At 47.2% G+C, this 15,165-nt stretch overlaps 2 protein-coding genes across 11 annotated transcripts in view; both read right to left on the bottom strand.

Annotated features, from left to right (window-relative positions):
- Positions 1–1,735: 1,735 nt before the first annotated feature.
- On the bottom strand, positions 1,736–7,035 carry PAFAH1B3 (platelet activating factor acetylhydrolase 1b catalytic subunit 3). 4 transcript variants are annotated; one of them, XM_028742335.2, is made up of 6 exons: positions 6,859–7,035; positions 5,994–6,089; positions 4,061–4,150; positions 3,846–3,962; positions 2,584–2,706; positions 1,736–2,370 (listed from the first exon to the last, which is right to left on the bottom strand). In XM_028742335.2, the coding sequence occupies exons 2-6, from the start codon at positions 6,072–6,074 to the stop codon at positions 2,104–2,106; spliced, it is 678 nt and encodes a 225-aa protein (XP_028598168.1). In that variant the 5' UTR covers positions 6,075–6,089; positions 6,859–7,035; the 3' UTR covers positions 1,736–2,103. The 4 variants fall into 4 exon arrangements, with proteins under 4 accessions (XP_028598168.1, XP_028598170.1, XP_028598171.1 ...); XM_028742337.2 differs by lacking the exon at positions 6,859–7,035 and adding an exon at positions 6,709–6,817; XM_028742338.2 differs by lacking the exon at positions 6,859–7,035 and adding an exon at positions 6,463–6,485.
- A 3,902-nt stretch (positions 7,036–10,937) lies between these two features.
- The window catches only part of DMRTC2 (DMRT like family C2), a 56,532-nt gene continuing 52,304 nt past the window's right edge, over positions 10,938–15,165 (bottom strand). For 4 of the 7 annotated variants that reach the window (XM_077932189.1, XM_028742343.2, XM_028742340.2 and 1 more), the window contains 2 exons: positions 12,947–13,943; positions 10,938–11,512 (listed from right to left, as the gene is read on the bottom strand). In XM_077932189.1, the coding sequence (XP_077788315.1) occupies positions 11,343–11,512; positions 12,947–13,943 (1,167 nt within the window). In that variant the 3' untranslated portion in view covers positions 10,938–11,342. Of the gene's footprint in view, positions 11,513–12,946; positions 13,944–15,165 lie in introns of those variants that run through there. The other 3 variants (XM_028742342.2, XM_028742341.2, XM_077932190.1) reach the window with 3 other exon arrangements.

The raw sequence follows: 15,165 nt of genomic DNA, 5'->3' as shown, positions 1-15,165 counted from the left end.
TCTTTGGAGAACACCTTCTGGTGGGGGATACGCTTTCCACCAAATTCTCCTGCAAGTCTGGTGCGGAGCGGCACAGAACCCAGCTCCTTCCAAAACCTCCACTCCAGCATCCTCCAAAGGCTTTTAAGCCTTAAAGGGGGAAAAAAGAGGTATGTCCGAAAATGAGTGTATGAGATGAGAAGCCAGAGGGGTTCCTGTGAGCCTTGGCCTTGGGCGCTCTCCCTTCTGCGACACTGCAGTGGCAGAATAAAAGTGTGTATATTTGCAGCAAACCTGTGCAGACTTCAAACCTTGAGGTTACGAAACCCGACAGCAGCAGGATGTGGAGTTGGCTGCATAAATTGAGCCCTTTTGTGCATCTGATTTACAGGTCTCTGGGTTGCAGTCCTTGTTCAAAACGATTTTTAAATGGGTCTTGAGTGGCAGGAGGAGGAGGCTGAACAGCAGGTTGCAATCAGTGTAGACTAGGGGTCAGCAAACCTTTTCTGCTGGGGGCCGGTCCACTGTCCCTCAGACCTTGTGGGGGGGGCCGGACAATATTTTGAAGGGGAAAAAAGAACCAATTCCTATGCCCCACAAATAGCCCAAAGATGCATTTTAAATAAGAGCACACATTCTACTCTTGTAAAAAAACACTGATTCCTGGACCATCCGTGGGCTGGATTTAGGCGGTGATTGGGCTGGATCAGGCCCCTGGGCCTCCTTAGTTTGCCTATGCATGGTGTAGACAGTGGTCCCCTCCAAAAACTAGGTTTCTACGTATGAAGAGAGATGACCTGTGGCTGTTTTCAGCCATTTCCTGATAAGGAGGGGCAACTTCTTTTTGTGAGTGGTGAATGGTAGGATTATTGGGTAGGCATTTATAGCGTTACGAGGTTCTGCACCAAGGCTGTGTAATGTTAGCTTGCACCACATCTCAAACCCTGCTGTGCTGTTGGCATCTGTCTTGTTTTGGAAGACAACGGAAGAGTGTGAGTCGACCGTTTGGAGAGCTCCACTGCTTGCTTGCTGTGGCTTTAAGGAACGATGCAGGACTTGCACCACGGCATTTGACAGTAAGCCCCACCTGTCCATTTAGAGATGAGACCCTGCCCTTCAATTACCTAAAGGTTTGGGAGGGAGCAGCTTTAGGGAGAAGGCGCAATTATACAGAAGAACCAGCTTTCTGGATCTGGCATGTGCTCCATCTGATTCAATATTCAACTACCTAGCAAAGATTGCAGGGAACAAAGGTGATATTCCCTGCTGCAGAGACATAACAGGCCCTCCATGGAAGGTTCATGCATATCGGTGGGGAACTATAACTCCCATCATCTGTGACAAATGTCCATGCTGACTGGGGCTGATGGGATTTGGGGTCTCAACGGGAGCTGGAGGGCTACTCGTTCTTCACCGCTGCTATTACATGCTGCGGCTAACGCTTTGACAGTTCTATACTAATCCCTGTAATTTTTCAAAGACTGCTTAAGGCAGGCCACCCCCAGAGAATAGGATAGTGCTTTGGCAAACCTCTATTTTCATTTGACAAGTCGCTGCTTGCAAATCTGGGACAAAAAAACCCACACCCAGTCAGAATCCTAGACTTGGAAAGGATCCCAAGGGCCATCTAGTCCAACCCCCTGGAATGCAGGAATCTTTTTGCCCGGCGTGGGGCTCAAACCCACAGCCTTGAGATTAAGGGTCTCATGTTCTATTGGGTGGAGAGAAAGAAGAAGCCAGTCTTGGAGACCAGAAGCTTTGTGCACCACTTTTATTAAGTAAACACAAGCAAGTTTGCATCAACTTGCCCTGTGCCCAACTTAAGTTTTTGGCAAATGCCGGCCAACAGGCCCCCCAACCCCACAGTCTCCCACAATCACTTAACAATCTACAGAACTAACATGCTGAAAGGGATTTGGGGGAGAGAAATCAGCATTCAGTGCTGAATACTAGGTAGATGAAGACGTAACAGCTTGGGAGGGAAGCTGTATTTATTGCCTACCCACTTGAAGACCGGAGGAGAGGTGGTGGGAGAGACAGCATTCTAACTTCTGGGGAGATGTCCCTTTGCAGCCACCCAGGCCACAGCGTGGCTCCATCTTGGCCACAGGCGACAGCATTTGGTCAAGGGCTTTGAGCGTGGCATTCTCCCAGCAGGCAAAGCAGCAGCCGGTGGAGGCCGGGGCAGAGTCTGGCGTAGCCGTTGCGGGTCAGGTGGAGGTAGTCGTACATGTCGTGGTGGCTTATGGTCCCGTCCGAATGCACAAAGCCCGGGTCGACGTTGAGGAAGGAGGCGTTGGGCAGCAGCGGAACCTTTGCCTCGAGCAAATCGTTCACTCTGCTGTTCTTCTCCCGCAAGGGGTTGGGGTTCTTGCCCCGCGGCAGCAAGCCCTGCGTCGGAGAAGACGCGAGCCGATTAGAAAGCAGTGCAGACCTTACGCCAGGATTTCCCGAACTTGGGGGGTTTTTTGGACTACAGATCCCATCATCCCTGACCACCAGTCCTGCTAGCTGGGGATGATGGGAGTTGTAGTCCAACAGCAGCTGCCTTAAACCTTCATCCCTCCCAGCAGAGCAGTCAAGCCGGACACCCTCGACACTCACCAACACCACCACGCGGGCCTGCGGTTGCTGCTGATGGATGACCCGCACAATGGCTTCTATGCCGCCAGCCACCTGCTCGGCAGTGTGGCCGTGGTTATTGGTGCCCACCCAGACGACCACGATCTACGGGTAAAAAGAGCGGGGTGGGGGGTGGATCAGTTTCTCTTGGGGAAAGGCGAGGTTGCTGTCCTGGCCTAAAGAAGGCCACCCGCATCGTTAGAACAATCGTGTTCTCCTGTAGCTGAAGATTCCTCCCTGCAGGGATGGAATGTTGCTGTACTACAACTCCCATCAACCACAGGTTCCCCATCCTGCTTTTAAAGCCACAATTGGGCTCTCTTTTCTCAGCAAAGGTGGACAAAGGCTGGGGGAGGAGTCTCCCCCCTAACCAGTGGTGGCAGCAACAAACAGTATGGGGATGGGGCAATTGGGGCGAGCTGTGAAGGGGTGGGTTTTTGGGGGGGTCAAGTTGCAAAGGGGGTTAGCATTGGGGTGGGATGGGTGAGCAAGGATGGAAGCCCCTAGCTGATGTTTTAAAAGCTTGTTTCAAGTCCTTAGGCCTAGCAGCTATAGTATATGCTTTACGAGGTACAGATAATCTCAGCAAATCGGGAGTAGTAGTCTGAACAGTATTTCCAGTGCTTTCTTCTTCTTCCCAAGGGCTGATTAACTAGTGAAAGCAGAATTAAGCAAAATAAAGAGACATAGGCATATGATGCATGCGTCACAGAAACCGAGTTAAATATTTTTTGCATAGAGATTATGCAAGAAGGGCTACTGTTGATTTATCTCTATCTCTTCTTTCAGTCCTCCCTTGTGAGTTTTTGGATACGTCCTTTCGAAAAAATGCCAAAGTACATATATATATATATATATATATATATATATATATATACACACACACACACACACACACTCCTAGAGGCAGAATATATTATGCAGAAAATATGAAAATCTGTATGATTTCCTGCTGGTTTTCTTGGTGAAGAAAAGACACAAACCTAACTCTCCTTAAACATCAGCAATTACTTCCTCATCCTGCTCTATGTTCCCGTACCACCACTACCCAATCTCCTCAGATGCTTCCCGTAAGGAGACATCTCTTGGGGAAAGCTTTAGGATCACGGGCAGAGTCCTCAATCCAGTTTTTAAAGGATCTTGCTGATCAATGCCTCTGAGATCTTGGGAAATGGCAATCAGTCAGTTCCAGGCTGGATGGACCAATGGTCTGAGTCGGCATAGGACTATTTCATAAAGATTACCTTTGGTCGGATGTGCTGCAACTCCCCATTCTGCAGGCGCCAGAGCACATGCTGGGTGGCATCGCCCCCAATGCCAAAGTTGAGAGCGTGTAGAGGGGAGAAAAGCTCTCTCCAGATCTGGGGGGAGGAGGAAGCGAATTGGCTGTCAGACTATTAAAAGAGAATTCCACTTACCCATCTCGCCCCTTAACAAGTTTCTTTCTGAGCCACCTTACCTCGAACTGGTGCAGCAGCTGCACCAAAGAATCTCCAATGAAGACAACCTCTGGTTCCTTGTCTTTGCTATCAGCAATAAAGCGATGGTGCTGTTTTTTGGGGAGAAAGAGGGCAAATTTCAAGAGACAAAGCTAAAAAAAGGAATGTCATTAGGTGGAGTGAGGAAGCAACCCAGGCATGCAGACCAGTTTCAAAATGAGATGCAGGTGACACTCACTATAGTCTTAAAATATGCCTAACTCCGCACAGGAGTGCCGCCTTAATCCCTGCAGCGTTAAGGCTGCGCACACACCAATTCTTCAAATCACATTAGAAGCACATTCCTCCCCCTCAGAGAATTCTGGGCAATGTAGGTTACCCCTCACAGTGTTACAATTCCCAGCAACCCTTAACAAACAAAAAGTGCTCAGAGTTCTTTCAGGAGGGAAAATGTGCTTGGAATGTACCTTAAAGTTATACTGCGTACACAGCTTTTGTGCACTGTTACCGCCAACCATTTCCCGTTCACTTACCACACCAAAAACTGCCATGTATTTACATGCCAAGACATAGAAATGGGAAAAAACTTCCCTGTTATTGTCCACCCTGACGGGTATTCATAAAGCACCTTCCACATTGTAATGTGTGAGGTGGTAGCCAGGCCAAAGGTGAGAAATTAGGCTTAGAAATGGAACCTTCCCAGGGGGCATAAATGTGCCCCATGCAAACTCAACACTCCATTATTGGCCTTCAATTAGCGGGTACATGAGAGTGGGTCCCACCTCCCTTTGCAGCTTCAGGTGAGCCACATTGGTGATACCAGCACCATTTTCTTTTGTAATAATAATAATAATAATAATAATAATAATAATAATAATGATAAATTTATACCCCGCCCATCTGGCTGGGTTTCCCCAGCCACTCTGGGCAGCTTCCAACAGAACACTAAAATACAATAACCTATTAAACATTAAAAGCTTCCCTAAACAGGGCTGCCTTCAGATGTCTTCTAAAAGTCTGGTAGTTGTTTTTCTCTTTGACATCTGGTGGGAGGGTGTTCCACAGGGCGGGTGCCACTACCGAGATTATGAAGAAAGAAGAGAAAAGGAGGGCACATACAAGGCTGAAATATTAAAAGCAGGCCCTGGCCCTAGCCTGCCAAAGCATCTCCAACAATAAAAGTGTTAATATTTAAGGTGCTCTGTTGGTTTTTCTGCAATAGACTTGACACGGTCTACACTTCTGAAACATTAAAAATAGGTCCCATGTTGATGGTCGCTCAGCACCAGGACAGCACCCTTTGCAGGGATGGGGCTCCGTTCTGCATCCTTCTCAGGATTAGCACATTGGCAATTCTGGCCTAGCACACAAAAAATGAGCACACAAGCAACTGTACACTGCCCAAGGATCACCATGCACTATCGCCTCCACTATAAGTCATTTGGGGTTTCCCTTGTTGTTTTCCACTTTGGGAGAAAAAGTGGGTCACAAATACTAAATGAAAACTGCAAAGGAAGGGCACTGAGTGACCAAAGAGATCAGAGACAATGAAAACTAATAAGGCGACTCAAAGAGCCCAATGGGGCAGGTGAGAGGCAGGAGTCTACTTCAGGTCCTTTGTCTGTTTCACAGGTGGTTCATTCATAAGGATGTTCCCTCTCCTTTTCACCTTTGCTTTGTTTTTTAAAATGCTGCACGTGAACCTGCTTTATTTTGCGGGAGGGTGCATGCGTTTCAACCTAAAAATACAAATCTTTTGCAAGCTTTTCGAAGCTGATAACTGTGATTGCCACCATTTGGAGACATGCAAAAGCAAACCCTGGAAAATGCAACTGCACCCTCCCAAGGTGGAAAACTATTCTCTCTCCCCCCCCACAACCCCCCTCCTCCTTGCTTTGTTCTCTACAGCCCGCCGCCCTCCCAATGGGCCACAGAGCCAGCTGGGCCTCTCACCAGGGACATCCATCGCCCATCCCCTTGCACATCAGTGACTGGGGTCGGGGTGCTGGCTGGGTTCTTGTCGCCGTCACTCATGGTCCCTTGTGGCTCCTGGGAAGGCGAGAGCAAGAATGAGACCTCACACAATGAAAGCCCCCCACCCTTGTCCCCACCCCACCTGCCCTGCACAGGGGACTGCACTACCTAGCCAGGGAAGGGAGGGGACTGTGCACACAGCACCCAGTCCAGGAAGGCTGATTGCACGCCTGCAAACCTTTCTCTCTGACCCTCCCGTCGGCGTGAGTGGTTCAGTCCTTTCTCATCGGCTTCAACTATGACTCGACAGTCCCGTTTCTCAAAAAAAGGGGGATTGGTCTTATGCCATTGGTCTTTCTTGTTCGGGATCCTCCCGCTTCAAAGCAGACAGTATTAGGCAGCGTGATGGTAAAATTATATTTTGTGGGAGTGGTGGTGAGGGAAATACCTAGGAAGCAGGACAGAAGACTAATTTTCCTGCAGGCTCCCCTTTTGATACAATAGCTCTGTCCACTGCTTCCCCCTCCGTGTAGCGCATAGTGGTACAATCCTCAAGATAGAAAGATGCCCCCTCAAAGCGAGTGGGAAATACCAATAAGCACAATGGGGGGAGGCAAAGCGGTTTGCCCACAGAACCTCCCCCAAGGTTATGTAATAACTCAAGGTTCCTGCTTGTCTTTTAAAGCACTCTTACCGACGAGCTGGAATTAGGTTTCCTCAGGCGAAGGGGAAAGCGAGTTTGCCCGATTTCCCCCCCTCTTGTGCGCAGTGGTTCGCTCTGACCTTATCCGCTCTACGCTTGATACAGGCAGTACCATTTGAAACGGAGGGGGGAAATACTCACGGCTTGATCGGAAAGAAGCCAGTTGGTCCAACCCTTCAGCGGCGGGAGGAGCCCCTTTCGCCGCCGACTGACTTTGACGCTCAAGCCGCCTTAGCTCCGCGCTTGGAAGCGGTTGCTTGTGCGGCCTCGGCGGAACCATCTGACTCCGTCATTTGAGGGGAGGAGGATGCATTCCTTCGCCACTCCCCCATCTCGTGAAGGAAATGGTACCGCTGTTCCATTCATCCTCCGGCTGTTCCTGGTACCCTCCCTTCCCCGGTCGGGCTGTGCTCTGCATCTCCCCTCGGCTGCTGCTTCCTCGGTGCCGCCTTATGCATGCATAGCCAATAGGCGTCAGCAGTTGGTGCAGGCAGGATTTATAGAATCAGAGAGTTGGAAGGGACCCTGAGGATCATCTAGTCCAGGATCAAACCTGCAAGCTTGGCAGTATCAGCATCATGCTCTTGTTGTTGTTTAGTCGTGTCCGACTCTTCGTGACCCCATGGACCAGAGCACGCCAGGCACTCCTGTCTTCCACTGCCTCCCGCAGTTTGGTCAAACTCATGCTGGTAGCTTCGAGAACACTATCCAACCATCTCGTCCTCTGTCATCCCCTTCTCCTTGTGCCCTCCCATCTGTTCCGACATCAGGGTCTTTTCCAGGGAGTCTTCTCTTCTCATGAGGTGGCCAAAGCATTGGAGCCTCAGCTTCAGGATCTGTCCTTCCAGTGAGCACTCAGGGCTGATTTCCTTCAGAATGGAGAGGTTTGATCTTCTTGCAGTCCATGGGACTCTCAAGAGTCTTCTCCAGCACCATAATTCAAAAGCATCAATTCTTCAGCGATCAGCCTTCTTTATGGTCCAGCTCTCACTTCCATACATCACTACAGGGAAAACCATGGCTTTAACTATACGGACCTTTGTTGGCATCATGCTCTAACCCAGTACAGTGGTACCTCGGGTTACATACGCTTCAGGTTACAGACTCCGCTAACCCAGAAATAGTGCTTCAGGTTAAGAACTTTGCTTCAGGATAAGAACAGAAATTGGGCTCCGGCGGCGCAGCAGCAGGAGGCCCCATTAGCTAAGGTGGTGCTTGAGGTTAAGAACAGTTTCAGGTTAAGTTTCGGACCTCCGGAACGAATTAAGTACTTAACCTGAGGTACCACTGTAGTTTTCAACCAGTGTGCTGCCGCCGCACCCCAAGGTGCCTTGAATAATGGTCAGGGGTGCCACGGGCTCCTCAGGGCAAATGGTGCCTCTGGGGCTGGCCAGGGGGTGCTTCCCAGGCCCCTGTGGGGCAGTGGATGGAGGCACCTCTCTTTGGGGTAGAGCAGGGGGTGGGCAGCTCAAAGATGGGGGGGGGGGAGAGAGAGAGAGAGCAACTGCTGCCCAGAGGACTCCCAAGGAGAGAGGAGAGGAGGCTGAGAGAACACTCCACAGGGGGCTTTGAAAAGGGGTGAGGGGCTGCCAGTTCTGCAGGGCAAGGGGTGACATAAAGGGGCTCCTGAGCCCCACAGGTGTGCCGCAGAAGGGAGCCGTGGACTCAAAAAGGTTGAAAACCTCTGGTCTAACCAACTGAACTATCTGAAACTCAGTATCAGATCCAGCAACATTTGTGCTCAAAATTGGTTTTTTTGTGTGTGATAGTAGTTGGAAGCAATATTTGTATAATGTTTTCCTATTTGGTAGTGTACATAATTAGATTTATATAATTCTCACCACACCCTGCAGGCACCATGAGAATAAGGCTACTGCCTCTGTATCCCACACTGCCTTAGCTCCTGCACGTCTGGCAGAAATTCACGTATTGAAATAAAGGCACTGCAGCCCTGCCAGGTAAAAATAAAATTGGCAACACTTTCTATTTTGGGGCGAATGGGAGAGAGCAAGCTAATAGAAAGCCAGGGGATATTTGGTTCTCCATATTTTGTTGGCCTGTAACTCCCTGAGTTATAATAGCTGGGACTGGCTGGATTTGGGAGTCCAACATTTGAAGAGCCAGAGGTTCTGCATTCCTGGCTTAATGCATTCCCACAACCATTTGGAAGCCCACTGTATTCTTTTACCATTCAGAAGTTAGCACAGGTCATTCATTTTAGAATCACAGGATGGTGGTGGTGGAAAATAATAACTTAGCAGACTGTTGATAATGTGTTAAATACTTTGACAGTCATCCCTACAACCACCTTGTAAGGTGGATCAGTATTATCACCTGATTGCAGAATGAGGTGCTGAGGCTGAAAAAATACTCCAAGCCTGCACAATGTGTGACACATTAACCTGAATGCAGCCAATTGGCCACAGATTGTCCACCATGTTAATGAACCTCCTATTTTTGCTGCAAGCACCTGCATGGTCATATTATACAGCTGATAAAGCGCTGCATTTAGCTCCAGGATTCACAAAGTTGTGCTGGCCTGAAATAGTGGCCTTGCTGATGCAAGTTTTAAACCAAGGACTTTCCAGCGCTTGTATATTGAGGCCTAGTCCACCCCATGGTGGTACAGCCACTCCTGGAGTGGCACTTGAATATTCACATTCACGTGTGAAGAAACATTGTGTGTTATTACAGTAGTTCGAAAGCACGCCAGTGCAAGTAGATAAATAGGTACCACTGTGGCGGGTGTGGTGGGAAGGTAAACGGTGTTTCCATGCGCTCTGGTTTCCGTCACAGTGTTCCGTTGCACCAGAAGTGGTTTAGTCATGCTGGCCACATGACCCGGAAAGCGGTCTGTGGACAAATGCTGGATCCCTCGGCCTGAAAGCAAGATGAGCGCTGCAACCCCATAGTCGCCTTTGACTGGACTTAACCATCCAGGGGTCCTTTAACTTTTTACCTATATCCAAATAGGAACTGACCAGTGGAAAGCTGTTGCATTCTCTCTCTCAGCCACACAGGGGACCCATTTTCCTGAGAATCTCAACAGAACAGCAATAGAAAGGAATAGTGCTGCAGATCAACCCTGAAGGCATGGCACTGTAGGCATGCCTGTACCACACACTAGGTGGACAGTCCCACAGCCTTCTGAGGGGTCTAGAGAACAGTAGCACATAATTCTCAGCCTCTTCTCATAACTATAGTCTGCAAGGTTCAAGCTTCAAGAGGTAAAACACTGACATTGTTTGTAGAGAAGGCATGTCCTGAGGATGTTCTCACATGTAGAACTTAAATTAGTGTTGCTGTCCCTGTATCTGAAATTCAAAGGTCTCTAAGCTATTTTAGATAGAATGTTTCTGCTTATCTTGCAATAATAACCGAGGCTTGTATTTTAATCGTTTTAAGTTGCTCTGTGCAATATGCAATTGGAAGGCCTGGATGCCCATCTTTCTAATAAACAAATAAATGGGGTGGTTTTGAGTTACTTGTTTCTGGAATTATTGCTTACGGCAAACTGTGATGTGGGCTCTGTTGGTTTGGAGAACTGATAATGAAAGCCTGTTCTAGAAGTGTGAACCTACAGAACACAGCTCCACCTCCTCTCGCTAATACATCCACCCTTCTCCCCTTTCCGGCAGAAAGGTGGAACAACAGAACAGTCCAGTTTGGGGTGAGGGAGATCATAGTATGATCTACTGCTGCAGAACAAACCTCACTTTAACATCTGCTTGATATTTGCGGCAGAGGCTCTCTGTGACTGTATATGTATATGGGAATATGTATATGGGAATCTGGTACACGTCACATCTGGTACAAGTTTGAGAACTTTTTTGTTTAAAAATACTTACAGTTCTTGTTGTGGGTATAAATTTGAAAATGTATAGAAGTGTTTGTAAAAGAATTCAGCATGCAAAGGAGAAATTATCTGTGACACATGGTTTTCTCATCTTACCTTGTGGTTTTCACTCATGGTGTTCTTGCATGCCCTCAAAAACCAACATGCTACATAAGCTTACAAATACAACCCTATTAATATATTCTGAGTGCAGAATTTCAGTATAGCTCTAATTTAGAAAACTTGATTCCTTCTTGAAATAGCACTAGATAAAGCAAAGTGAAAAATCTTTCAAACTTCAGCCTGGGGATAAAAACCAAAACAACTGCTGTTGTGTCTCAACATTTTATTGGCAGCGGTCGTGTAGGGAACGTAACACATGTCTTGTTCATTAATCATTTCAGTGTGATTTATTTTTAAATGGTAGAAATCCATTACAATATCCCATTTCTTCAAGAAGGAACATTAACTGCTTACACTATTTGTTAGAAAGCTACTCCAACATGCTATTTAAAAATCTAACAGTTTCTCAAAACCCTTTCAAAAACTCTGCCTGTTGCCTGGCACTGAACTAGTTAAAAATGAATTGAATGTGTTAAGTGATGCTGACTTTGTCTTGCCATAATAAAGTGGTTGCAATAACTCAGCTGGGGATCTGAAGGAAAGAAATGCAGAGGCTGTGCCCCAGACCATGCCCTGTTAAAAGATCAGGAGAGAAGGGCTTTACCCAACTGAAGCCCTTCTTTTCACAAAGTATTATATATGCACGCACCCTCCCACTGTCAGAAGCCTAGGTGGGGAGCGAGATGGAGCCCATCTGGCCAATGCTTAGGGAAACAGAGGGGGAGGTGTTGGCCTGGTGGAGGTGGCTCGGCTGTTGTTGGCTTGGTGAGGCTTGCTGAACAGACTGGCTGCATGCTTGCTTAGATGCGAGGAAGTCAGGCGCTGCTTCTGTAGAACCTACACAGAACAGAGAAACCCTGTTAGATCTCTAACAGTGCAGCTCAATGGCTTCTTCCCCTATTCCTACCTATACAACAATCACACTGATCTTGTGACAGCCATTCAGACAGGCATCCCGCAGGGTGTCAGCCTGCTATTTGTAAATACCATGTGGCTGACCTGGGTTTGTTCCAGGTCAGCTAGAAGGTAACATGATTGGAATTGCATTGCCTTCTGCCTGATCCGGTGTGAACCCAGGTCAGCTACAAGCAGTAAGTTGACACACTGCAGGAGCCCTGTATGAATAGCTCCTAAGTGGCAACACCGTAATTGCCCCTTTTGAATTCTTTCTCTCAGACACTCTGGGTACTCTGCACATCATTATGACCATGATCCTTAAATCCCATGATTCTCAAGTTGACTGCAATGCGACTAATCCGGAATAAGTGATTTGAATATTTCTGTCTGTGTTCTGAGAAGCCCAGCTGTGTAACCTCCTGTGTAACCTTTTGATACAAAGGTGATGGTGTTTAAACAAAGGAATTCCAGCAAAGCTATATGAGATGTCTAGAGCAGGTTTCTTATTTGCACCATGGACACTGCCACTTGGTACTTCCTTGTATACGGGAAGATCAGCAGAAGATTCTCAGTTTAAGATAAAAGCAATATGGGTGTAGGTATGTTTTGGTCACTGAAATCAGGTTTCCTGATAAAGGAGAAACCTGCTGAAGCTAGTTTGCATGCATTCTTAACAATTTCTCTGCAAGGACTGTTCTTGCTAACGGTAGGAATTTTCCTATACATCAACAGATCAAATCCTTTTTTAAAAAACAACCCAAGAACCCAGCATTAATATCTACAAAGAGAAGTAAAGATCCCCTCATTCCAGATTCCATGTCTGTCTGTACATGTGCTTAACATTTTGTGCAAATTCCTATGAAAGCAAATTGCTACAGGTAGCAGTGCTGCATCACGGAAGGGCATTTCCAAAATTTAAAATACTTCAGTTTTGTATAGTGAGTTTTTCTAAAAGCTCAAATGCACATATTTGCATACATTATTTCAATAACCCTTACAACAGCCCTGAAAGGTTTACCAATATTATTATCATACTGTTATCCTCCAGCAAAAAATTATCTAATTTTTTTTTTTTTAAGTCCAGTGGCTATCACAACATTCTGCAGCCAATTCCATGTTGATTGTGTAGTGTGAAGTATTTTTGTTGTTAGTCCTGATCCTACTGCCAATCACTTTCATTAAGTTCTAGTGTGTTGTGTGAGAAAAATAAAATCAAACCTCTATATTCCTTTATATAGCCCCCAGTTACATTTTGGGTACAGGGGTGCTTTCTGCACATGTCATTGCTCTTTTGGAGACACTGTTTTCAAAAACAGTTGATAACACATATTAGTCCTTCTGGCATCGATTGCAGCTCCATTGTCTATAGTGTACCTTCTGGATCCTTGCTCCCTGGCGCATTGTGGCTTCTGCCATGTTCTTCTCCTTCCTGTCTCTTGCTGGAATGCTTTCCTTCTTGGCTCTGCTGCTGATGGGATTGTTGTGCTTCCTGCCCTGGGGGGGAAACTGGCTCTGGGAAACCTTCCTGAGCTATAGTGTAGGGGGTAGGATTCAACAGTGACAGCCTGGGAAGCATGTGCAGTTCCATCCCAAATGGAGTGCATGGGATGCCAGTTTGTAGGGGCACTGAAGTGACAGACACATCCATTGGTGGGACACAGAAGGGCAGAATTTGAGGGCCATTGTGAGTGGAGCTGGATGGAGCAAGGACTTCAACATTTGTCTCTGAAATCCAACCACTGTCCACGGTTTGTGGCATGCAGATGGTATGTGGCATGGAGCCTGAGGCTGTGTGGTAGGTTGCCACATTTGGGGCAAAATGGTGGTGGGTGACACTGGAAGTCCCTCTGAGGCTGGGTTTGACAGCTTGGATGCTGGAAACCATTACAGAAGTAGCCACTTGGGGTGCCCGGGGTGGAGCAATTGAGAAGAGATGGACATTTTTGTACTGCTGGGGAAGAGCACTTCCATGGAGTAAAGGAAGGAAAAGAGGCCCTGGGGCCTGTTCTCCATGAGCACTAACTGACTCTGGTGACAGCTGGGTTCCTTTCAAAGCTATGTCCTTGGAAGCCTTTACAGGCTGAATGTCACATGGAGGCATGTAGTATGAGGGATGCTGCTGGAAGGGACTGGCCACCCCAGGATTGTGAAATGTTGCTGAGGGGCGTGTGAAAGCTGATGAGGCCAGCAGAGCAGGTGCAGAGCTGGTAGGGGGCAGAAGGCTGGAAGTGGCCAAAATGGGACCTGGCTGGGGAGCATTTCTCAGCACCATCAGGGCTTCAGCAGCCTCTTTCTGCAGCTGTTGTTCAGAAAGGGGGGAGAAGATAAACCCCCTGGTGGGCCAGACCGAAACATGAGCAGAAGAGGTTGGCTGAAGAGAGAGGGGGAGAGACTATTAACCTCATGATTAACAAACAGACATGAACTAGATTAATGAACGTCTCATGTACAGATTCTGCTTGTTCTTTTTGCAGAGTTTGGGAAACAGAATAAGAGCAGGGTAAATCTTGCATCCTTCTTTGCTGGTGGGAAAGAACAAAGAGATCTGCAACACCTTAAAAGACTTAACCATTGTATTATAGTAGAAGCTTTTGTGGGTTACAGTCCACTTTATCAGAAGCATGAAGTGTTACCCTGATGAGAAGGTGCTAGCTGAAGCTTCACCCATGCAGGTAACCAGCTCATAGCTCTGGACTCCTTTTCCTCGCCAGAGTTAAGAAGAAAAAAGGAAAGAGGTAGCAGCAATAAGAATGACACACAACCGACCTCTGGTGCAGGACAGGTCCTCAATTTTAATCTAGCCCCAGGTTGGCTTGTGGTATGGACACTTGCAACATGGAATATTTTAATAAAGGTTTCCGATTAGAATAGGATGGAGATGCAACTCTGGCTGCTTTCCACGTATACAGAGTGAAATATAGACCAATTATTAGTCATTTTACCAATTGCCTGTGCCAAATAACAATTCTTTGATTGAATGGATATCATTTAGCCTTGCCAATCATTGCTCGTGTTCTCCCCAGCTGTGCATTCTGCTTAGTCCAATTTAAAGGGCTGGAAAGGAATAGGAGTTGTTTCACTTTCCAAGGGATAATGTTTACTGTTTCCAACGCAGTTCCTCTTTTGCAGCCAGAGCTATGGCATTTCATAACTTAACATTAGACCAAAGAGCATGACTGGCTGACTGTCCCACTTTCACCCTCTCCCACTAAACCACTGGACCAGCCCATGAAAGCCCTCTACCAATATAAGGCCCTGGCAAGTTGGGGCCTTCTTATGGCAGAGAAGCAATCACCTACAAAATGGATCATGGGACTTTTATAGGGGAAGCATCAGTTCTACTATTAGTAAAGAGGTTGCCCATTCCAAGACCTTGAACTGCTCTCCATTTCTCTGTGACAAGCTAACACACCTGTGAGTCACCAACTGGAGAGACATCAGAAGAGAATCCTTAACATACATTGGCATGTGTGTATTCACCCTCCCACAAAAGAGGGCAGACTAAATAATTCCGACTGCCAGCTCTGCTACCTCCTGCAAGATCACTGAAATGTGTGTTCCCATCTTTCAGGAAGGAGGTAGAAGGTATTAAT

The sequence above is a fragment of the Podarcis muralis genome, chromosome 7, assembly GCF_964188315.1.
Source record: "Podarcis muralis chromosome 7, rPodMur119.hap1.1, whole genome shotgun sequence".
Classification (NCBI taxonomy): domain Eukaryota; kingdom Metazoa; phylum Chordata; class Lepidosauria; order Squamata; family Lacertidae; genus Podarcis; species Podarcis muralis.
Note: the sequence above shows the minus strand (reverse complement) of the source record. Positions and strands in the feature narration are given on the sequence as shown.